This window comes from Harmonia axyridis, chromosome 1 (assembly GCF_914767665.1).
Source record: "Harmonia axyridis chromosome 1, icHarAxyr1.1, whole genome shotgun sequence".
In the NCBI taxonomy this organism is placed as follows: Eukaryota; Metazoa; Arthropoda; class Insecta; order Coleoptera; family Coccinellidae; genus Harmonia; species Harmonia axyridis.
The window spans coordinates 80,895,865-80,916,504 of record NC_059501.1 but is presented as its reverse complement, the minus strand read 5'-3'; the positions used below and the strand labels follow the sequence as shown (position 1 = coordinate 80,916,504).

Below are 20,640 nucleotides of genomic sequence, written 5' to 3'. Positions count from 1 at the left end.
ATGAGTGAAAGTATGAAACTTGATCTTTGTGATAATAGGTTGTATTTACGGATCTACTTGAGTTTAGAACGCAGAAAAAACCAATGGTGAGAAATGCATTGATTTATCCCGAAAAATACTCGAAGTGTTATCTCTAAAGTTTTTCGGATGCTACTTGACAATTTATTTTTATTAGATCTTTTAAAATTTAACCTTGCCACTTGAAATTCCAACATCTGTGATCTGATCGATATGAAACTCACTATATTTCGAATGATTAATAGTACGTCACTCAATAAGTCTCGGGCTTGGGGTACAGAAGGCACAATCAGTGGCACACCACTTTTTTTTTTGTTGGTACCAAAACTTCAATAATACTTCAAATTTCAAAATTTGGATCGAATTATTAAAACGTCAAGTGACGCTACATTTGTTGTAGTTTAAAAAATGTACAGAAACGAGTTTCGTGTATTGATTAAATATTGCTTTTTTTGGCGGGAAAAATACTGTTCAAGCAAACAAATGAATTGATGAGTGCTATTGAGGCTCTGCTCCTAGCGAAAACAACGTCTAAATGGCGGGGTATTCTGACTTAATAGGTACGTGCTCGAAGAACCTCCAATCAAAGATGCTGAATGCTCAAATCGCTCGAAATCGGCAGTTGTTTCAGTGTATTCACTATTATTGAGCATTTATTCATGAGAAAGCGTTGCTAGAAATTTGTGCTGAGCTTGCTCACCGCCAAGTATAAATAACAACATGACCTCCCTCCCAAAAAAAAAAGAACAGGACTTGCTTCAATGATTAATATAGAACTTTCTTCTTCCGATGAGGAATATTGCAATAGTGCGAAAAAAAATTAAATTCTAGTGAAACATGTGTTCCTTTGAAAACATTTGGCATTCATAATGATTTTATCCCTCTTTCAATGAGGATAATAGGGAATTTTGTTTATATTGATTGGGCTGCCATGTGCTATTTTTTATACCGGCGGTTTGGTAGAGGCAGTGTGTAGATTTTTTATGCAGGAAATGTTGACCAATGCAGTGGATCGGTGCAACCTTATGTTGCTTTCAAAAATGAGGTATGTAATAGGAAAAGGCTACCTGCAAACTGGGCCGAATTGCCGCCCCTCAAATAGAGGCTCCTGAAACGGCCGCTTCACTGTTTGTCGCTGAATCATGGATTCATCACTATACTCCTGAGGCAAAGAAAGAGTCTGCTGAGTGGAAAGCAGTCGGTGAAAGTAGACCAAAATCAAATAGTTAGGTTATGACATTTTTTATAGTATTTTGCGAAGTGCTTGGTACTTCATCGACAAAGGTGAAATAATCTAGAGTGAATATTTCACAACGTTATTGGTTCGTAGCTCTTTGTTACAAGTCGATGAAAACCATGGTTAAACCAGTGGCTGATGATGCTGGCCGCATAATACCTTCCCCTCTTGAAGAAATGCTGGATCCGTCAAACTAAACGAATTGCGCTTCCAACTGCTTGATCACCCAGATTATTCTCCAGATCAGACCCTACTGGCTTTTTGCAGATCTCAAAAAAATGCTCCAGACAAAGAATTCGGCTTTAACGAAGAAATTATTGCTGAGGTTGTAGCCTATTTCGAAAGACGAATCTTTTTACAGAAAAGTTACTGAGAAGTTAAAGTAGCGTTGGGGAACATGTATCAACTCGAAGGTGATACAATGTTGACGAATAAAGTCTTATCTAATAGCCGAAAATAAATGTGAAACGCTGTGAAAATTCATAGAGGTGTAAATGCCTGGGGCCACTAAATTGCCATACTGATTCCATAAGGGGTCTGGGAATAATACATCGCAGTCCTGCGAGAAAAGGGCATCATATAAATTAATTTGTAGTGACACTGTCCTCTCAAAGATGGCGTTTTGGGTTTCACGGCGTTGCAGCAGAGTTACCTCTCCATTATGGTGTGAGAGGGTGTGTCTTGGGCAGAGATCGCTGGATATCCTAACTGATGAGTCCAGCAGCGATTTCTGAATGAAACACCAAACCCCTGGGAGAGGGCGCACCTCGTAATTTGGCTCGCCAAAAACTATTAAATCAACTGAGAACGCTTCGCCTAAATCTTTAACTTGGAAATCATAGGGAATCAAAGAGAACGAAGGGACTAACTTGTCTGTAATACTATGAGAAAGATTTCTAAAGAAGAAGAAAAATGGAAGATATATAGTTTGAACGAAATAGTTTGTACCTACTGTAGGCTCAAAAAAAATATCTGGATCTCAGTAAGCATATGCTGTTCCCCTGGAAAAAGTTCCCCTTAACATGCTAACGTATCAGGATATTGAAAGATGTCATGATGAAATACTATTTTTTACAGAAGTCCTAACATTTATGGCTTTGGAATTATAAATATTCGAATATTCTTATTGCAATATTCTTATTGAAATTACCGTTTGAGGTATTCCTTAAGAAATATTAATGAAAAATATGAATACAGGCTACCAACTGATTTTTCTGATTTTATGACTTTTAAGACTTTTGTATTTCCCAAGAATATTTTAATTTTTATTTCTATATTTTTTCCGAAAGATAAACTGAGAAAATTTCAGTTAATAATTAGAATTTTGACCACGAGCTTTATTACTTTGAAAAATAAAACGAAAATCTCCAAAATCTAAAAAGACAATTTTGTTCTTACTGAAAACTTTATAATACAATTTATTGGTTTTTCCTTCTTAAGAATAAACCTTTAGAGAAGCCTTACCTCCCCTGAATGAAAGGTAAATCCTTGTGTTGGCCAGAGATTCTGTCGAAACCTATGATTGTTACTTACTGAACGAATTTCATGTTCTAAAATTAAAATTTGAAAAAGTTATCTTTTTGGAAACTTGATGATACACAATCATAAATTTGAATGAGTTACAAAGTGTTAATTAAAATTGTTTAGAAAATACAAAAATTTTATTCGTTCACTCCTCGAAAATTACCTTATATTATTATTATATGATTTTTCATTTAGTATTCTGATATTGTCTTGGACATTTTACAGAAAAAGGAAATAATAAACAATTTTGTAAAGTTGTTGGTATTGATATACAATAATAAAATCATATTTGATGAATTAAAAAAAAGAGTTGAAAATGGGAATTCTTTATTGATTTTACACTCAATACAATAATACACAATTTTACATGTCTATGCTTCGATTCGTATATCAGCGCAAGCTCTGAAAGTTTCTTGTGGACCACAGCCTTCTTTGGATGTACCATCTTCACATTTTCCCCAATTATTTCCTGAAATTATAAATAACATCATTTAAATATATATAATTCCCAAGCTTTATGAAAGTTTATTATTTAAGTATGTCTCAATTTTGTAATAAACAAGACTTCATTTAAATCAGGGTTCTTCATCTATAGTTTTTCTGCTCCAGCCACTGGAATTTTTTCCCATATATCAATATAAAGTATCTTCGCTCAAATAGGGGCGCCTCCTGTATCCGCCCCTGGCTCTAGCAGTTTCTTTAATTGCTTCCGAATCCACCCAAGACAGAGAAAGCATTGTAATCACTTTTGGGATTAAAAAAATAACTGCGATTTCAACATTTCCGATGGCGAAATAAATTTCAAAGTATACTGAATAACTTTGGTTTCGTGTCTGGCTGTCAGTCTGTGTCCTGACTTTCACCTAACAGTGCTAACTTCTACAATTCTTATACGATTATTTTGGAATTTGTTATGGATATTCAGCTTGAGCCGTAGATGAATCCATATAAAATTCAGTTCGAAATTCCCGGAATTTCTATATCTTTGTACAATCCTGGACATTTACAATCTTTGTTTTAATTTCCACCAATTCATTTATGAATTTCCTTTTTTTTTCTAAAAGAGTTCGAGAACTAAAAATACATGTGATGTTCAAGTTACAAACCTGTGTTGTAGTGCCATCTAAACACGCAACGATCACAAGTCAAACCATCGGGTAACTTGACTTTGTGATTTATCATCTTTTCATCACGTGAAACACTGTAGTGTGGCCTTCCATCGTCCAAAGTTACAGCTTTGAAACATTCCTCACCAGTCTCTGGAGCATTTGGATTTTCCAATACGCAAATACTGAAAAAGGTATTAGTAAAATAAAAATTAAAAGGCACAGCAAAAAAAAAGGAAAATAGGAAATTGCTTGGATAATTAAAAAAAGACCTATAAACATGGTCCCGCAAACGCTTTGTTTGTGGATACAGGGTGTTTTTTGTAGGTAGTGCTACTTTGTTGTGATGCTCATTTTTTTCACATGTCAAAATATGATATTTTGGTGGTTTCAACTAATAGCAATGTATTCTTCCAGTCATCATTTGGGATTATATTGATATACTACTTCCTCATCGATGATACCTTGTTCACATTAAAACGTCAGAATTTTCTTTGAATTAGTCATTATTGACAGCTTAAAGTGCATTATTGAAAAATGAACACGAACCATTTCAGTGGCATCATTGACCATTTAAATTAATAAAAAAATAGTCTTCTCAAATACTACTCGTTCTTCAAATATTATGAGTTAATTTTCCATTTTCATCACTCAAATTTGTTTATTTGAGGCAAAAACATCAAAAAGAACCCAGTATAGATAAAATCGGTTTTAATATTTCCGCCAAATAAACAAGTTTTCGGGGAAAAGGAAAAATTATCAATATTATTTGAAGCACTCGTGGTATTACCTTTGATTATACCAGTTTATCGATTCTTCATTAATCTTCTCTAGAGATTAGGTAAATGAGTAACAAAACACAGCTTACTAACTGGATTCTTATAATAATTTGGAGTTTCCTGAGGAGTACTAGAAAATTGTTCGAAATTTTTTCTCGAAATCAGTAGCATATACGACAAAACTACAAGAAACTAAAAAGTATAGTAGGTACTAGACCAAAGTTTCTTTTTACATTTATCTAAACTACTAGGCGTCTACCAAATAAAAGTTCTAGAGGAAAGAAGCGGACACTGTTCCAGAAAAAATATCACCTTGTAGATTTTCATCAAAATAATCTTATCACACGATGGAAAATTCAAATTGGAATATCTATGAAAAATTTGAGTTGAATATCTCGTGAAGGAAAGGTGTTATGAAAAGAAAAAAAAAACGTCAACATCGTGTATACCGAAAACAAATGGTTTGTGGGTCCATGTTTATAGAACTTTCTTCTTAATATGATCTGAAGGATCTGTCAGTTTTGTTTGTATCTCCAATTCAGGAACACCCTGTATTTTATATGAGATAGGATTCAATTACAAAAAATCTGAAAAATGATATCATGATGTCCTTGTTTCATTAGAATTTAGAGAAATTTTTTCACAAACTGAATTTCAACCTAGTTGCATCTGCTCACAAAAATATTCGATATTTGAGTTCTATATTCTGCTTGAATTTCATATGGTTTTGTTAGAACCAACAATACGAAATTAATCCCAAGGCTTGAAATTGTTATTTCATATTAATTTACAAAATCACAACTCGGTTGGATCTATTTCAACTGAAATATTGAGTATTTTCTTCGGCTTTGGTTAAAATGAAATCTTGCTTGGAGCTTGAAATTGTTATCTCACGTCTAAATGCATTTTTCCATATTTTCATAGTTTTGAATCTAACACAAAAAAATCGAAAAAGAGGTATCGTGTTTACGGCTGGACATAAATGAATTATAGTACTATTTTTTAAAGTTTTCCCAACCTGTATTCGAAATAGCCCAAATGATTGGTGGTGAGACGTATTTGAACATCGATTATTGAGCCAGACTTGTATGTTCTTGCGACTCCCATTTTGCCATATTTTCCAGTGTTCTCGTTGTCTTGAGGATGAGGTTTATCGTATCTGTCACCACAAAGTCCACATTTTCCTCCGAAAGTGTTCCATTGAACCTGAAATGTATATTGAATTAAAGATGATATTTTTTCGAAATTGGGGGAATTTTTTTTTTATTCAAGATTTTCTACGTATATTTTTGATTTCTGTATTCTACTCAAAATTAAAAAATAATAGACAAATAGGCAAGTTGATAGTATGATGTTTATTTGAAACAAATGCGCAAAAAAAATTGATTGTTTTGTGTAGGTATTATTCCGCATTTTAACAATATGGGCTCAACTTTTTTATACATCCAAAAAAATCGTTTTGGTTTCTGATCAAAAATATACCAATAGCCATAAAAATGATACAGTTTCGATCTAAATACTGAAAAAAAAAACTTACACTCATTCCCCCACAAAAGTTTTCATTATCGTTGTAATTTGGGATAGCTCCAGGAAATTCCTGAGGGTACCTCCATAGAGAACTCCTGTTGGGGGGTTCCAACATCATTCCATGACCAGAAATTTTCTGGACACAAATTACACTAATCAGCAACAAGGACCACTTGAAAATCATTTCGATATTTTTCGGAATCAGATTGAAATTATACAATAGCACTCTTTTATATACGAATTGATCTAGAATCTAGATAATAAATATCTGAATCCTCGTATCTCGATATTTTTCAAGTTACGCGTTGATCCTTGGAAAATTCGTTTTGAAATTTTCATGTTTTCGTTTCCACAATAAAGTTCATCGGAATATCTGTGTGGGATTTCTCAGATATCCATTATTGAAGTTCCCTGAATTTTGATGCAACTGCCTTTTTGAGTTTGGCAGATTTATACCGGTTGCTCAATGGCTAGCTCACTTATTTTAAAAGACTCTGGAAAAATAACAGTAAGGAATATTATAAGATTATGCCTTCAGAGGAGATAGCACACCAACTATTGTTCGATCTTCGTAATCCAAAATGTTATTATTGAACTGTAAAAAGTGGCTTTCTTTCTTAAGGGATATATCACCACGTGACTACTCAGTTCACATCAAAATTATAGATTATTCCTCTTATAACCATCTATTTTTATGGGGTTTTAGCATAATTTTTTGTAACAATAATCTACATTGTAGAAAGATAATATTTTTAATTTGCGAAGGAAAAAAAAATGTTGGTAACTTTTCGTTTTTCCCGAAAAAATCGATGATATATTCAATGTAGAAAGCATTGATATAACGGGTGTTTCTTTTCGAAGTATATAACTTTAAATTGGCATTACTGTTCAAGATGGCGACCGATTTAACAGTTGTTAAGTGATTTATTCTCAGTTTGGTTTGGCAATCATCATGAATAAACTCACGCCTGAACAAAGCTTGCAAATAGTGCAATTTTATTTCGAAAATAATGGTTCTGTGCGGAATACGTATCGCGCACTACGTCCATTTTATTTTGTTTAGCGATGAAGAGCACTTCTGGTTGAATGGCTACGTCAACAAACAAAATTGCCGCATTTATAGTGAAGCTAATCCTCAAGTGTATGTCGAAACACCGTTACATCCAGAAAAACTGACTGTTTGGTGCGCTTTATGGGCTGGTGAAATCATTGGTCCGTTCTTCTTCAAAAACGATGATGGCCAGAACGTTACAGTCAATGGTGATCGGTATAAAGCCTGATTACTAACTTTTTTATTCCTGAATTGAACAACCATGATGTCCAGGAGCTGTGATTCCAACAAGACGGCGCAACATGTCACACAGCTCGTGCCACAATCGATTTATTGAAAGACACGTTTGGTGACCGCCTAATTTCACGTTTTGGACCTGTGAATTGGCCTCCAAGATCTTGTGATTTAACACCGCTAGACTACTTTCTATGGGGCTATGTATAGTCATTGGTCTATGCGGATAAGCCACAAACCCTTGACCATTTGGAAGAGAACATTCGCCGTGTTATTGCCGATATACGGCCACAAATGTTGGAAAAAGTCATCGAAAATTGGACATCCAGATTGGACTACATCCGAGCCAGCCGTGGCGGTCATATGCCAAAAATCATATTTAAAATGTAATGCCACCAGATTATCTTGCGGATAAATAAAATTCATGTCAATTGAACAATCCATCGTTGTTTTATTGCAATTTAAAGTTCTAAGCTCTAAAAAAAACACCCTTTATTATTGAAATATTCTTGAAAAAACCTACAAAAAGTTATTCAAAAGAGGAAAAACCATTAATATGTGAAAAAAATAATCGATCGCCGTACAGTTTTGCCCTCTACTACCTATGTATTGTAAAGAGGAAGAAGATAAAGTGAATATACAATTTCGTGCACTGTACAAAATTTGGTCATCACAGAAGCGCTAGAAGGGAAATGAATGGGTACCTAATGTTTGACACTGCATCGTTATAACTGCCCATGAGACTCTAAAACTGATTTCTAGGGGTGGTTTGGATTATTTGGCAACAAAATTCCTACCAAGGTTATCACGAATTTAATAAAATTAAAATATACAAAGATCGATCCTTTTGACTCTAAACAAATAATATTGAAATAAAAACTTAATTTAAATCAGTTTTTAATGAATTATGGTGCTATTAGGATGGAACCTCTCTGTAGATTATTTTCAGCCTTCTAAACACCAGATCTTAGCAGGAAGCTATAGTACTCCAATTCCTATTCAGCGAAGTTGATGTAATAACACTAATAACGCAAGGTATTACGCAGGTATTCTCTCAGTTTCAGGAACTAAAGTGGTTTAACGTACGTACTATTCCAACTTCTATATCTCAAGGAAGTTCTTCTTTACGATATTTCAATCTCAAAGGAGATTTCTATTGTTTAATCCCGAGGGGGGTTGTACTTCTTGGTATTTCTCAATGTTCCAATCCTATGGGAGGTGACAGAATCCTGACACAATTCTCTCCGATAAATTAAATGCTAAATCTCAAATTAAACTAGTTATGGCTGAAATCTAAAACAAGCAACGTATCTTTCCTGAAGTTTCGATAATTATTGAAAATCTTTCAGACAATTCTCTCTGCTTCTTTATCTAGATACGTGCATCCGTTGACGCTTCATTGGTGACCAATCACACATGACGAATGGACAAACCACCGCGTCTTTGAAAATTCCAGTAGCGTAACTTGAATTGAAGCTGTGTGGAAGCTGTTGTCCAAAGAGAAATCAGTGATCTCCAAAAGGTTATCATCTACATATTAAGAGAAATTTTTTTTAATCGCCGCGGTTTGAATGAATTAAAACCACCCTAAATACAGTCCACTGCCTTGTCGAACTATCTATGGTACGATAAAAAATAGATGAATATGTTCATCATTTTATTAATTAGTAGCATTCAGTAGAAACAAATATGTATGTATATTCATATATCTACATTATTATTATTATTGAATTCTTATATCTGCACAGTTCCTGTAACTTTCTTGAGCACCACATCCAAGTCTTCCACTGCCATCTGGACAATATCCCCAGTTATTACCTATAACATACAGAAGAGCATAACAATAACGTTATATAATTATATGCTGATTATAGTCAGTATTGGTAAAGATACTTGCTGATTGAGTAGATATTCAATAAGAAGAATAGAAATAAAATTTCATTGGGAAAATGAAGATAGCATGGGAAAGGGACTTACACGTAGGCCTATTCTGAATGATTAGGTATATACTGACTGACGAAGAAACTGCAACACCCAGAAGGAGTTGTTTACATTTTAAATTTTTTTCGGTAAAACATAGTAGTATAGCGAGGAGTAAATGATTGAATTCGGAGAAAAAAATCATGAAGGTTTTGTTCATGTAAACAATTTTTGTTATTGTAGTCGTTTTCTGCAAGTTTTTTAAATTTTACATCAAACCAGCTATTCGAGGAGATCCAAAGTTGTTAAGTTGTTGTTGAAATGCCTAGAGTACGTATACGCGGAATTCATTGCCAGCTAAGTGAATTTGAAAGAGATCGAATTATTGGTCTATAGGAGGCGGGGTTGTCATTTCGAGAAATCGCTAACCGTACGAACTGAAATCCAACTACTGTTATGAATTGTTGTCAAGCGTGGTTTGATAATGCCCAAAATCAAAGAAGAGTAGGCACAGGACGTCGAAAGCGCACAAATGAAGTTCAAGATCGACGTCTAAGATTTATGGCCATTAGAGACCGATTTGTCACAACTCGATCTTTGGCTGATGAGTGGTTAGAAGAAAAATGCCATCCTGTAATTATCCGAACGGTTTATCGCCGGTTGAGGTCTTTTGGACTGCAGCATTATCGGCCTCATCTTGTGTTACCTCTGACGGTTGAGCATCGCCGGCAACGATTACAGTGGTGCAGAGAACATCAACATTGGAACGTGGAATGGCATCAGGTCGTCTTTTCTGATGAATATCGGTTTTCCTTGGGTGCACATGATGGCCGAAGAAGGGTTAGACGACGTCGGGGAGAAAGACGTGAACCTCAGTTTGATGTTGAGCGTCATCTACACCAAACAGTAGGTATTATGGTATGGGGTGCTATTGCACATGCAAGTAGGCCACCTTTAGTCTTTATTCGAGGTAACATGACAGCGCTGCGTTAACTTCAAGAAATAGTGAAGCCATATGTTCTTCCTTACCTCAACCGGCTCGAGAATCCAATATGCTCGACCTCATGTTGCCAGAGTTAGTTTGAACTTTTTCGAAGTGACCCATGTGAAACTTTTACCATGGCCACCCAGATCCCCCGATCTTTCGCCGATAGAGTATGTTTGGGACATTATGAGTAGAAGGCTCGGAAATTTACCCCAGCCCCCACGGACTTTGGCGGCTCTGAGACATAAAGTACAGGTAGCTTGATATAGTATCCCCCAAGAAGAAATTGACCATCTTATTGCATCAACGCCGAGACGTGTTGGGTAGTGTACAGATAATCGCGGAGGACAAACACATTAATAACAAATTTATTAAAAAAAATTGCGAACCCTTCGTTTTTTCTTCTCCATATTTCAATCATTAATCAGCTCCTTCTGGTTGTTGCAGTTTCTTTGCCAGTTATTATTGACCAATCCGCAATCCACAGTACATTTCTGACATGGTGATATTTTTGTCAACACTCACCTGCTGTGTATTCCCATCTCAAAACGCATCTGTCACATCTCAGACCATCAGGAAGTTTGACTGCATTGTGGATTACACGTTCGGATACACTAACATCGTAATCGGCTCTGCCATCAGCAAGTCTCAAGGGTTGGAAGCACTCTTCCCCACTCTCTGGTCTTGAAGGATCATGTAACACGCATAGGCTGGATATATAAGAGATATATGTAAGGAAGAGAAAACTAATACCATGGGAGTCTACTTTAGTAAATGTACGGTGTATCCCATTTTGGGTGAGACAGCCAGGTTTCTCGCTTGCTATAGTCATCGAAAATTGGAGGTCCAGATTGGACTACATCCGAGCCAGCTATGGCGGTCATATGTCAGAAATCATATTTGAAATGTAATGCCACAAGATTATCTTGCGGATAAATAAAATTCATGTCAATCGAATAATCCATCGTTGTTTTATTGCAATTTAAAGTTCTATAGCTCTAAAAAAACACCCTTTAGAATATAGTTTTCATTGATAATATCAATATGGAATTCTGTCACGTATAGACAGAACAAGCAAATGAAAGAAAAATAATTTTCCCTTTGTATCTTTTACATGACTACTCAGAATTTATCATTTTTACACTGATGATGTAAAATCATTTCTGAAATACTCCTTAATTAAAAAAAAAAAATGATCAATTCTTCATCGTTCTTCCTTGAACCCACCTTTTCTAATATGGTCAAGATTGAATGCTATGAAATCAGTAAAAAATTCTACAAAATACACCTCAATTTTGTATTCCCACTTTGAGCCAGAAAAGGATCTGAACACAGCTAGAAGCACACTTCGATTTTTTTTAAATCAATTTAAAAACTGAATAAAATCTTGGAAAGTGTTGTTGAAGGGAAAAAATTTCAACTTACCTGTAGCGGAATTTTCCTTTATGGTTTGCAGTCAACTGTATTTTCACATTGACTACACTGCCCGGTCCATATGATCTTACAGGGCCAAACTTTCCATAGCGTCCTGTATTCTCGTTCTCTTGTGGGTGAGGTGCGTTGTAGGGATCACCACATAACCCGCATTTGCCCTTGTACCTGTCCCATTGTAGCTGGAAGTACAGATATTCAGAAATCGACGTTAAAAAAAAAAAAAATATAGATTACGTCGAGACACGTTATTTTAAATAGATAAAAAAAGACTTGTTGGTGTTCGAAAAATGGGTTAGAACGAGTTTCGTGTCTTCATAAAACACACGGTTTTTTTGATGGTCAAAATATTACGCAAGCAAAGAAATGGTTTGATCAGTGTAATTGAGTCCCTTCACCATCGATAGTTGAAACTTGTTATGCTGATTGCTGACTATAAATTTGGCTCTAATTTAAGGGCGTAGATCTTTTTTCTTGGGGAGGGGGGTAATCGAATACCAATTTTTGACGACATTGTTTACTCATGTCAATAATGTGAGAAAAAGAGGTTTGAAAGCGAAGTACTCAAAATAATTTTTTTTAATACCCATTCGATTGTTGTTATTTTATACTGGATGTTCCTGAATTGGAATTACGAAGGAAAATGAGAGATTCCTTGGATACTTTTAAAAATAAAATGGTCGATAAACATGAGCCCGCAAACGCTTTGTTTTCGAGATACTGGGTGTTTCTTGTAGTCCAACTTTTTTGTGATGCTTTACCAGTTTATTGAATCTTTATTCATCTTCGCTACAAAGTTGGTAAATAAGTACCAAAACTTTTAATAAATTTATTTATCATAGCTACCTAACTGGATCTTTATTATAATAATTTGGATTTTCCTGAGAATTATTATAGAAGCCTGTTTGAATTTTTTTCTCGAAATCGATTGCAGATACTACAAAACTACAACAAATCAAAAGTGTAGTACTGAACCAGAGTTTATTTTTAAAATTTGCTACCAGCGGTCCACAAGAAAAAAATTCTGGAGGAAAGGAGCCAGAAAAAAATCACCCTGTAGATTTGCATATTAAATTAGGATATCACATGATGAAAACTTTAAATTGGAATATCTATGCTAATTCAAGTTGAATATCTTGTTGAGGGAAGGTGCTATGAGAGAAAAACTTGAACTTTAACACCTGTATCTCAAAAATAAAGCATTTGTGGACTCATGTTATAAAACTTTTTTTCTTGATATGATCCGAGAAATCTTTCATTATCATTTGTACCTGCCATTTAGGAACACCCTGTAGATATAGTTGATTCAAAACTGATGTCTTCATGAATAAATTGCAATTTTAATGAAGCACGATAAATTGTACAACACAGCCTAGACAATTTTTCGATGCGAATTACTCAGTTCAGTTCTTTAATAACTACATATTGAAATTTTTTACGAGAAGATACAAAAAGCCGAAAACAACGGGTAAGTGTATATCGATGACGAATGCAAAAATCACAGATGGCAAATAAAGGGCGATGACGAGAAAGCGGATAGATAAAGGAAAATAATAAACCTCAGACAGAGACAAGCTCTTAGTGTAATAAAAGTACTCATCTTGAAAGCGATAATATACTCATAAACCGTAATTGTCGATTCAAAGGAAAATGAAATGCTTATTATTGGTTCATTTTATGGAGAAATGTTCGTTCTTCTTCTTTGCGAGATTTCTAAAATTTTATATTGTGAAAATCTTGAGGGGTAATTACCCCCAGTACCCCCTATTTCTACGCCCTTGCTCTAATGAATGAAGTAATAGCCGAGGTTGGAGCTCATTTCGAAACCGAAGACGAACTTTTCTACAGTGAAGTTAAGGAATAGTTAGAGAACCATTTTCAAAGGTGACCATCTTGATGAATGAGTAGAATTTTTTAACAGAATATTTCGTGAAAAATTACATGAATAAATCTTACCGAGAAGCCTCCGCAAAACAACTGATTCATATTGTAATTTGGCACCACTTTATGGTTGTCCACCGGATAATATTTCCATAGAGCACTCCTATTCGGAGGCTCTAACATCATACCATGTCCAAAAATTTCATCGAGGAAAAAAGTGGCAAATAAAAATAATATTTCAAGAACATACATTCTGACTCATATAATATGATTCAAGTTTAACAATACCCGAAAACTGTTTGCGTTTTAATCATCTGCCGGTATTTATACCAACAAAAGAAGATAGTAGAGAATCGTATATCATCAAACCACCTTTGATAATTTTACAGTCTTCCCAAAACCACAAAGGGATTGAAATGTGGAATGTTACATAATTTTAGTATGCATATAAACATTATTTCATCATTATGGAAACCTGTGGAAGTCTCGCAACTGAAAAAACCAACATGATATTTCATTCACATTTGGCCGATGTTCCACTAGAAAAAGTGCCAAAAACAGGTTATTATTGATCGTAAACGTAGATGAATATAAAAGAAAGAAACCCTGATAGTCCAGTAGATACACTGCGCAAAAAAATTAACGCACATTTTGAAAATCTCAATTTTAATGAAAGTTAACTCTACATTGACTTTATAACTCATTTTTTATGTTCTCTCGGGAAGGTTTTGAACGAAACAAGACACATTGAATGGAAGAAAAATTCAGGATTTCACCGAATCTTATGTGAAAGAAGAGAAATAAACAATTTTCAAAATACTGGAATGCTGATAAGTGATTTAATACTTGGTATTTCCACCCTTTGCGTTAATTACAGCTCGGCAACGACGGTTCATACTCAAAATGAGTGATCTTAAAATGTTCTGATCTAATCCTTCCCAGATTTCTCTGAGTTGGATTCCTAAGTCATTAAGAGTAGCTGGATGATTTTCTGAACTTCTCAGCCTTCTATTGAGGTTGTCCCAAACCTGCGGATCGGATTGAGATCTGGACTTCTTGCTGGCCATTCCTCCATTCGAGAGACTTCAACCTCTTCAAGGTACCTACTCCTGAACGATGCGCGCACGATGGGGTCTGGCATTATCATCCATAAAAATGAAATTTTCACCAATGTATGGGGCAAATGGCACTACATGCTCATCAAGAATGTTCCTTATATACCTATCAGCATTCATAGCTACATTATCAACGACCACTAGGTCTGTGCGAGCAGTCGAAAATATTCCACCTCATACCATAATCGATCCTCCCCCGAAACCAGTAGTATTCAGGAAATTGCACTAAGCATATCTTTCATGTGGACGTATGTATACAAGGGAACGTCGATCACAATGGTAGAGACAGAATCTAGAACCATCTGTGAAGAGAACTCTTTCCCAATCAGCCTCTTCCCAATGGATATGCTCTCTCGCAAAATCCAAACTCGCCCTTCGATGGGCTGGGGTAAGAGCTGGGCCTCTTGCCGCGACACGAGGCCTTAAATCAAATTCTCTGAGGCGATTTCTTATTGTCTGAGTGCCAATTTGCACCCCATGAGTTTGCTCAAGCTGATTTTGAAGGAGCCGAGCGGTTGCAAACCGTTGTCTCAAGGAAGAAACTCTCAAGTAACTTTCTTGAATGGCAGTTGTTACCCGTGGTCTACCCTGTCCTGGTCTTCCGACATTCATACCTGTCTCCCTGAATCGCTGCAACATTCTGGACGCACTTGTATGGGAAACTCCAAACATTTCTGCAATTCTTGTGTATGTCCACCCTTCTCGCAAAACTACCGCTTGGGCACATTCCTCTTGGGTCAAATTGCGTGTTTCGCGATCGAGTGTAGAAAATCAAACGAAAGAAAAACTATTGATCACTAGAATTGATCAAGAACAACTGATTTCAGAATGGAGCCAATACATTCAAAATCTGATAATTTCATCTTTTTTTATTCCTGCTGGGAAAAAACATCTGTATTGCATGCATAATTCTGATAAAAATAATTATCATTGAGAACACCTTCAGTTGTAGAATAAATTTGAGATATTGTGCGTTAATTTTTTTGCGCAGTGTATATACATTTTACCTGGAAAAAATTCCGAACTTAATGAAAATTCTACTGGTTGTTTGGGGGGGGCTGTGGGATGTTTCTGTCGAGTTATCCAACACGAGGACCATGTGCTAACTTGAGGAGGGGCTGAAGAACCTCAACATTTTCGGACATTTTTTGGTTTTTTGCTTATAACTTTCAACTTAATTAGTTTTCGACCAAAACGTTTATCTTCAAAGTTGTAGATAATTGAATTCCTTATATAAATATCCTTAATATTATGCAATTATAGTTTATAATTATTTTTATCAAAAAAAATAGACGATTGAAATAGGCGCATGAATGACGAGGGCTCAAAGCTTCTGACATGACGTCAGTGCTTTCTTAATTTTTTATTCGAAATTCTTCTTGATTCGGATGACGCTTTCAGCAGGAAATTTTGAAAGAAGCTTGAAAGAGTTATTTGTCATTAATATTATAATTATATGTAATTATTTTTTTTTCATTTATTTTTTCAAATTCTCAACGAGTTGGTATAATAAACGTTTTGATGGATATGGTACTCAGAGGATTTCTAATATATTCATGTTTTTGGTGAGTAACTACAATGCCCCAATGGCGTAGTTTTCGGGGGTATTGTGTATTCAATCGTCCCTTACCTCTACACCAATGACAATAGGGCCTATATAGGACCATTTCTTGATTTTCCTTACTATTCTTCACAAAAAGTATCCTTTTTAAGAGCCACTGGAATGAGATAGAAAAAACTCCTTATTTTAAATAGAACTAATCACTTCCTAAAGACTAAAGACTTTTGAATCACAGTGTATATATTTAGTTTTACATATCGAAAAATAATCTTTCGACGTTCAGCAATTATATTTACCTTTCATTGACTCGAAATTACCTGTATTGAAATTAAAGTGATCATGATGAAAAAAATTTGATTTTAATTGATAGGCATCATTATTATTGTTCATAAACAGATGACATTACTTGATTATGTACCTAGTTTTGAGTTTCATTTAGAGATCGTTAGTAAAAGTTATTAAGCATAAAATATGAGACAATTTATGTATTTACTGATCAGTTTTTTTGTGTGCACTAATTCGAAGAACGTTGATGTATCTTCATCATTCATCTATCCATTGTTGACAACATTACATTCTTTCTGATTTCAGGTGTCTAAGAAATATGGAATTCAATATTTCGGTCAATGCAAAGATATTTCTACACCATTTTTCATATCTGAAGCTAAAATAAATAATTACTCCAAAAAAAATAGAACTGTTATTCTGAAGGTTGATCTAAATCAAACTATAGCTCCTGAGGTAAATATTAATTCCTTATTAAGCTATTCGGAACCTCAAGTCCTGAAATATCACCCTCCACTTGATGTTCCTCGACCATATTTTTTTACATCTAAACGAACTTCAAAGAATTTTAACACATTCATAAATAGAATTGTAAAAACTTCAAAATTATACAAGGTGTTCATAAATTGGTAGTAAGAATGAAAATGAGCGATTCTTTGGATGACTTTAAGGTGAAAAAGTACTTCTACTTTTTTTTATTGAAAAGATCGAAAAAAATACCACAAATAAAAATTAATTTATTCATTACAACTAACTAACTGGAGATTTTCATAATGATTTGGATCTCGAGAGAATAGATCGAAATTTTTTTCTTTAAATGGGAATCCGATATACGACAACGATACAGAAAACCAAAAAGTTTAGCTAGTAGTGCAAAAAAATAATTTTTGCAGGAAAAATCGAGAATTATATCAGGATAAATATCACCCTGTATATTTTCAATTGAAATTTACATCACCACGGACAGCCAGACCATGCTGAGATCCCTGGAATCGTACTATTAGGGGTCTCTGTTGACCTGGGAGTCTCGAAACACCATAAGGCAACTGGCCATACTGGATATTATTTTGAAGTTCATACCTCTATGGCTAGGGGGCGTAAAAGCCACCGTCGAGTAAAAAAACGAATTTTACTCGAAAATGTTTCATATGAAGTTGAAGAAAAAATATCATCACTGTAATCCTTGGAAATTTCTCTATCTTTTTGAATTGTCACTTTCGATTTTACGACATCAAATAAGAGTAGGTGAAAGGGAGAAATCTGAATGATTGAAATGCCTGTAACTTCAGTTTGGCTCAACATTTTTGAGCAAATTAGATCTAGTCTGAAAGATAATATCTTGTCGATTGAGGACAGAATATACCCATGATAAATTTGTTTTTGCTGCTTTCGATAGGGGGCGCTAAGTCAGAAGTTCATTGTTTTGTTCATTTTACTCCGACATTTCAAATGTAATGATAGGATTTTCTTAACAGAAACAGAAATTCCATAAAATTTGCATAAAAAAAACCTGAAAGTCGCAAAGTGATAGTTCCAGGCGTTTTGAAGTTATGACCGAAAGAAGAATTTTCCAAGGTTTACAGTGATGATATTTTTTCCTCAACTTCATATGAAACATTTTCGAGTAAAATTCATTTTTTTACTCGACGGTAGCTATCACGCCTCCTAGCGGTAGAGGTATGAACTTCAAAACCAATTCCAGTTTGTTTTCTCGTACACTTTAGTGGTAAATCTTTTTACCGCAAGTCTCTACGATGAGTGGATCCTGAGATAAAGCCACTCACCTCGCTTATTTGCCCACCCTGTACATATTTTTTCCTTTCTCAAAGTCCATGAACGGTGACACACTTTCAGATATGGATAAAGGAGTCTATGACTCGTATATTCCAAACAGCCGGTTAGGATGGTTAGGTTTAGTGGGTAAGGGTCTAATTGAATTATTTTGGGTGTGAAGAGGATATGAGAAAAAATCAAACTTTGACATCTCGAACACAAAACGATTACGGACCACAAAAAAGAGAGTTGAGATTTGGGTGCTGATTTGAATTAAAAATTTGAAGCTTCGTGTAAAATTTCAAGCAAAAAAACCACAAAAAAATCAAGATCGAAAAAATAAAGTATATTTCAGTGATAACAGATTAGAAAGTTTGCATGCATATAAAAACTAAGAATTTTAAGCCTCTTGAAATATTTTCTTTTGATATTGTCATCAGAATCATAAAATATTGAAGAAAAATTTCAGAAAGAATATAGAAAAAAATTAGAAAAGCACAGACCTGAAGTCAAGAGCGCTCGTTCATTTATGATCCAATTGAAATCTCAGAGACCACATATATGTATAACTTTCTACACTTACGAGGACTCATGGATGCAATTGGCGCATGGTTGACGAGTGCTCCAGAGCTCCCAACCCAACATCAGTGCTTTCCTCAATTTTTTTTTATTTCTCGATTATAAGCCTTCAAAATTCATAATGTATCCGGAAATATGCCTTTTATGGTACAATTTTTTTTTTAGATTACTAAGCTGAATATTTGGAGATGTGCAAATATCGAGAACCCAGATACGTGCGAACATTATATGAAGGATTTTGTTGTGAAAGGGATATGTGAAAAAATCAACGCAGGCAGCGAGGACCAAATATGGGTGAATGCATTCAAGTATGTGACGCCTGAACTGAAATGTCCTTTGGCACCAGTAAGTAACCTTTGATAAAAGTAGAGATCACGGTATTACGTTAAGGGCTTAAAGGAGGTTTCATTTCAACATTGAAAAAAAATTGGTTTATTTGAAAGGAAACAAGAAAAAAGTCTAACGGCGTCAAATCACAAGATCTCGGTGACCAATTGCGAGAAATAACACGGTCAGGACTATTTTCTTACAGAATTGCGATGGTTTCGTTGCTTGTGTGGCACGTAGCGCCGTCTTATTGAAAATAAACGTCGTCCACATCAATATCTTCCAATTCCTACCATAGAGATCATAGCTCGGTATCGGAATCCATTCACCGTAACAGTTGCACCGGCCTCATTTTCGAAGAAGGGGCCAATCAGACTACTAGCCCAAAAACAGTGACACGTTGAAAATGGAAAAGCTTCTTAACAATCATTCTTGGATTTCTTGAGCCCAAAATGCGACAATTTTTCTTATTAACGTAACCTAAACGTACCTAAAGATGATTTTTCGATGAAAATCTGGATCATTTTGATGCATTTCAAGGACCAAATCAGCGAAGATATGACGTTGCTGATGATCAACCGGCTATAGATTTTGTGTTAATTGAACTTTTAAATCGTAAAGACCTAAGTTTTTATGCAAAATACGGTTCAAGGTCGTTTGTGGAATGTATAATTCCCAAGATCGACGAGGAATCCACAAACCTGGATTTTCTTCAACACTACAGGCTACAGCAGCAAAATGAAACCTCTTGATAAGGGTCCTCCATGATGACGTCAATTTATGGTATTCGTTTGTCGCATTCTTCCCGGGACACTCTGTATGGTTGGGCGTTTTTTTTATTGATCGCTTCTTCGTTTAATAATGAAAATGAAAACAAAAACGATGTCTGTCATAATTTCTCCTCAATCAACGAAACAGCTTGCTTATGACGAATCTTTTCCGAGCGGAAGGGCCATTATGAAAAATTTGCAGTTTTTTTCATTGATTTAAGGTAATGTATGAGATACGAAATTATAGTTTGAAGTTTGCATTGATTTTTTTTCAGGCGCAGTATGTGAGCAAGTTCCAGTTAGATATAAGCGAATCTCTTCTGCTTCGTATTGTACCATTTCCCCCTGGTTTTTGGAAGCTGAGAGGCATTTCCTATGAAAATGGAGAAATGGTAGCATGCGCTGACTTGACCTTCAAAGTGAATAGGGTGTACAAATAATATTAACAAATTTATAGGAATTATTAGAACTTCATCTAGTAAAAATGATTCAGTTTTACTACATTGAATTATTTCCTGCCGATAATTCAATATCATA

General features: G+C 35.0%; 3 protein-coding genes across 4 annotated transcripts; 1 reads left to right on the top strand and 2 right to left on the bottom strand.

Annotated features, from left to right (window-relative positions):
• Positions 1 to 14: 14 nt before the first annotated feature.
• LOC123678933 lies at positions 15 to 20,582 on the top strand. 2 transcript variants are annotated; one of them, XM_045616220.1, is made up of 4 exons: positions 15 to 86; positions 16,961 to 17,110; positions 19,172 to 19,351; positions 20,379 to 20,571. In XM_045616220.1, exons 1-4 carry the CDS (start codon positions 84 to 86, stop codon positions 20,541 to 20,543), a joined length of 498 nt encoding a protein of 165 aa, XP_045472176.1. In that variant the 5' UTR covers positions 15 to 83; the 3' UTR covers positions 20,544 to 20,571. The 2 variants fall into 2 exon arrangements, with proteins under 2 accessions (XP_045472176.1, XP_045472168.1); XM_045616212.1 differs by lacking the exon at positions 15 to 86 and adding an exon at positions 16,720 to 16,903 and having other exon boundaries at positions 20,379 to 20,582.
• LOC123678919 lies at positions 3,090 to 6,406 on the bottom strand. Its single transcript, XM_045616191.1, has 4 exons — positions 6,202 to 6,406; positions 5,683 to 5,870; positions 3,886 to 4,070; positions 3,090 to 3,248 (listed from the first exon to the last, which is right to left on the bottom strand). The coding sequence occupies exons 1-4, from the start codon at positions 6,373 to 6,375 to the stop codon at positions 3,151 to 3,153; spliced, it is 645 nt and encodes a 214-aa protein (XP_045472147.1). The 5' UTR covers positions 6,376 to 6,406; the 3' UTR covers positions 3,090 to 3,150.
• Positions 9,121 to 14,005, bottom strand: LOC123678927. The gene is made up of 4 exons (XM_045616200.1): positions 13,769 to 14,005; positions 11,807 to 11,994; positions 10,907 to 11,091; positions 9,121 to 9,294 (listed from the first exon to the last, which is right to left on the bottom strand). The coding sequence occupies exons 1-4, from the start codon at positions 13,943 to 13,945 to the stop codon at positions 9,200 to 9,202; spliced, it is 645 nt and encodes a 214-aa protein (XP_045472156.1). The 5' UTR covers positions 13,946 to 14,005; the 3' UTR covers positions 9,121 to 9,199.
• Positions 20,583 to 20,640: the final 58 nt, after the last annotated feature.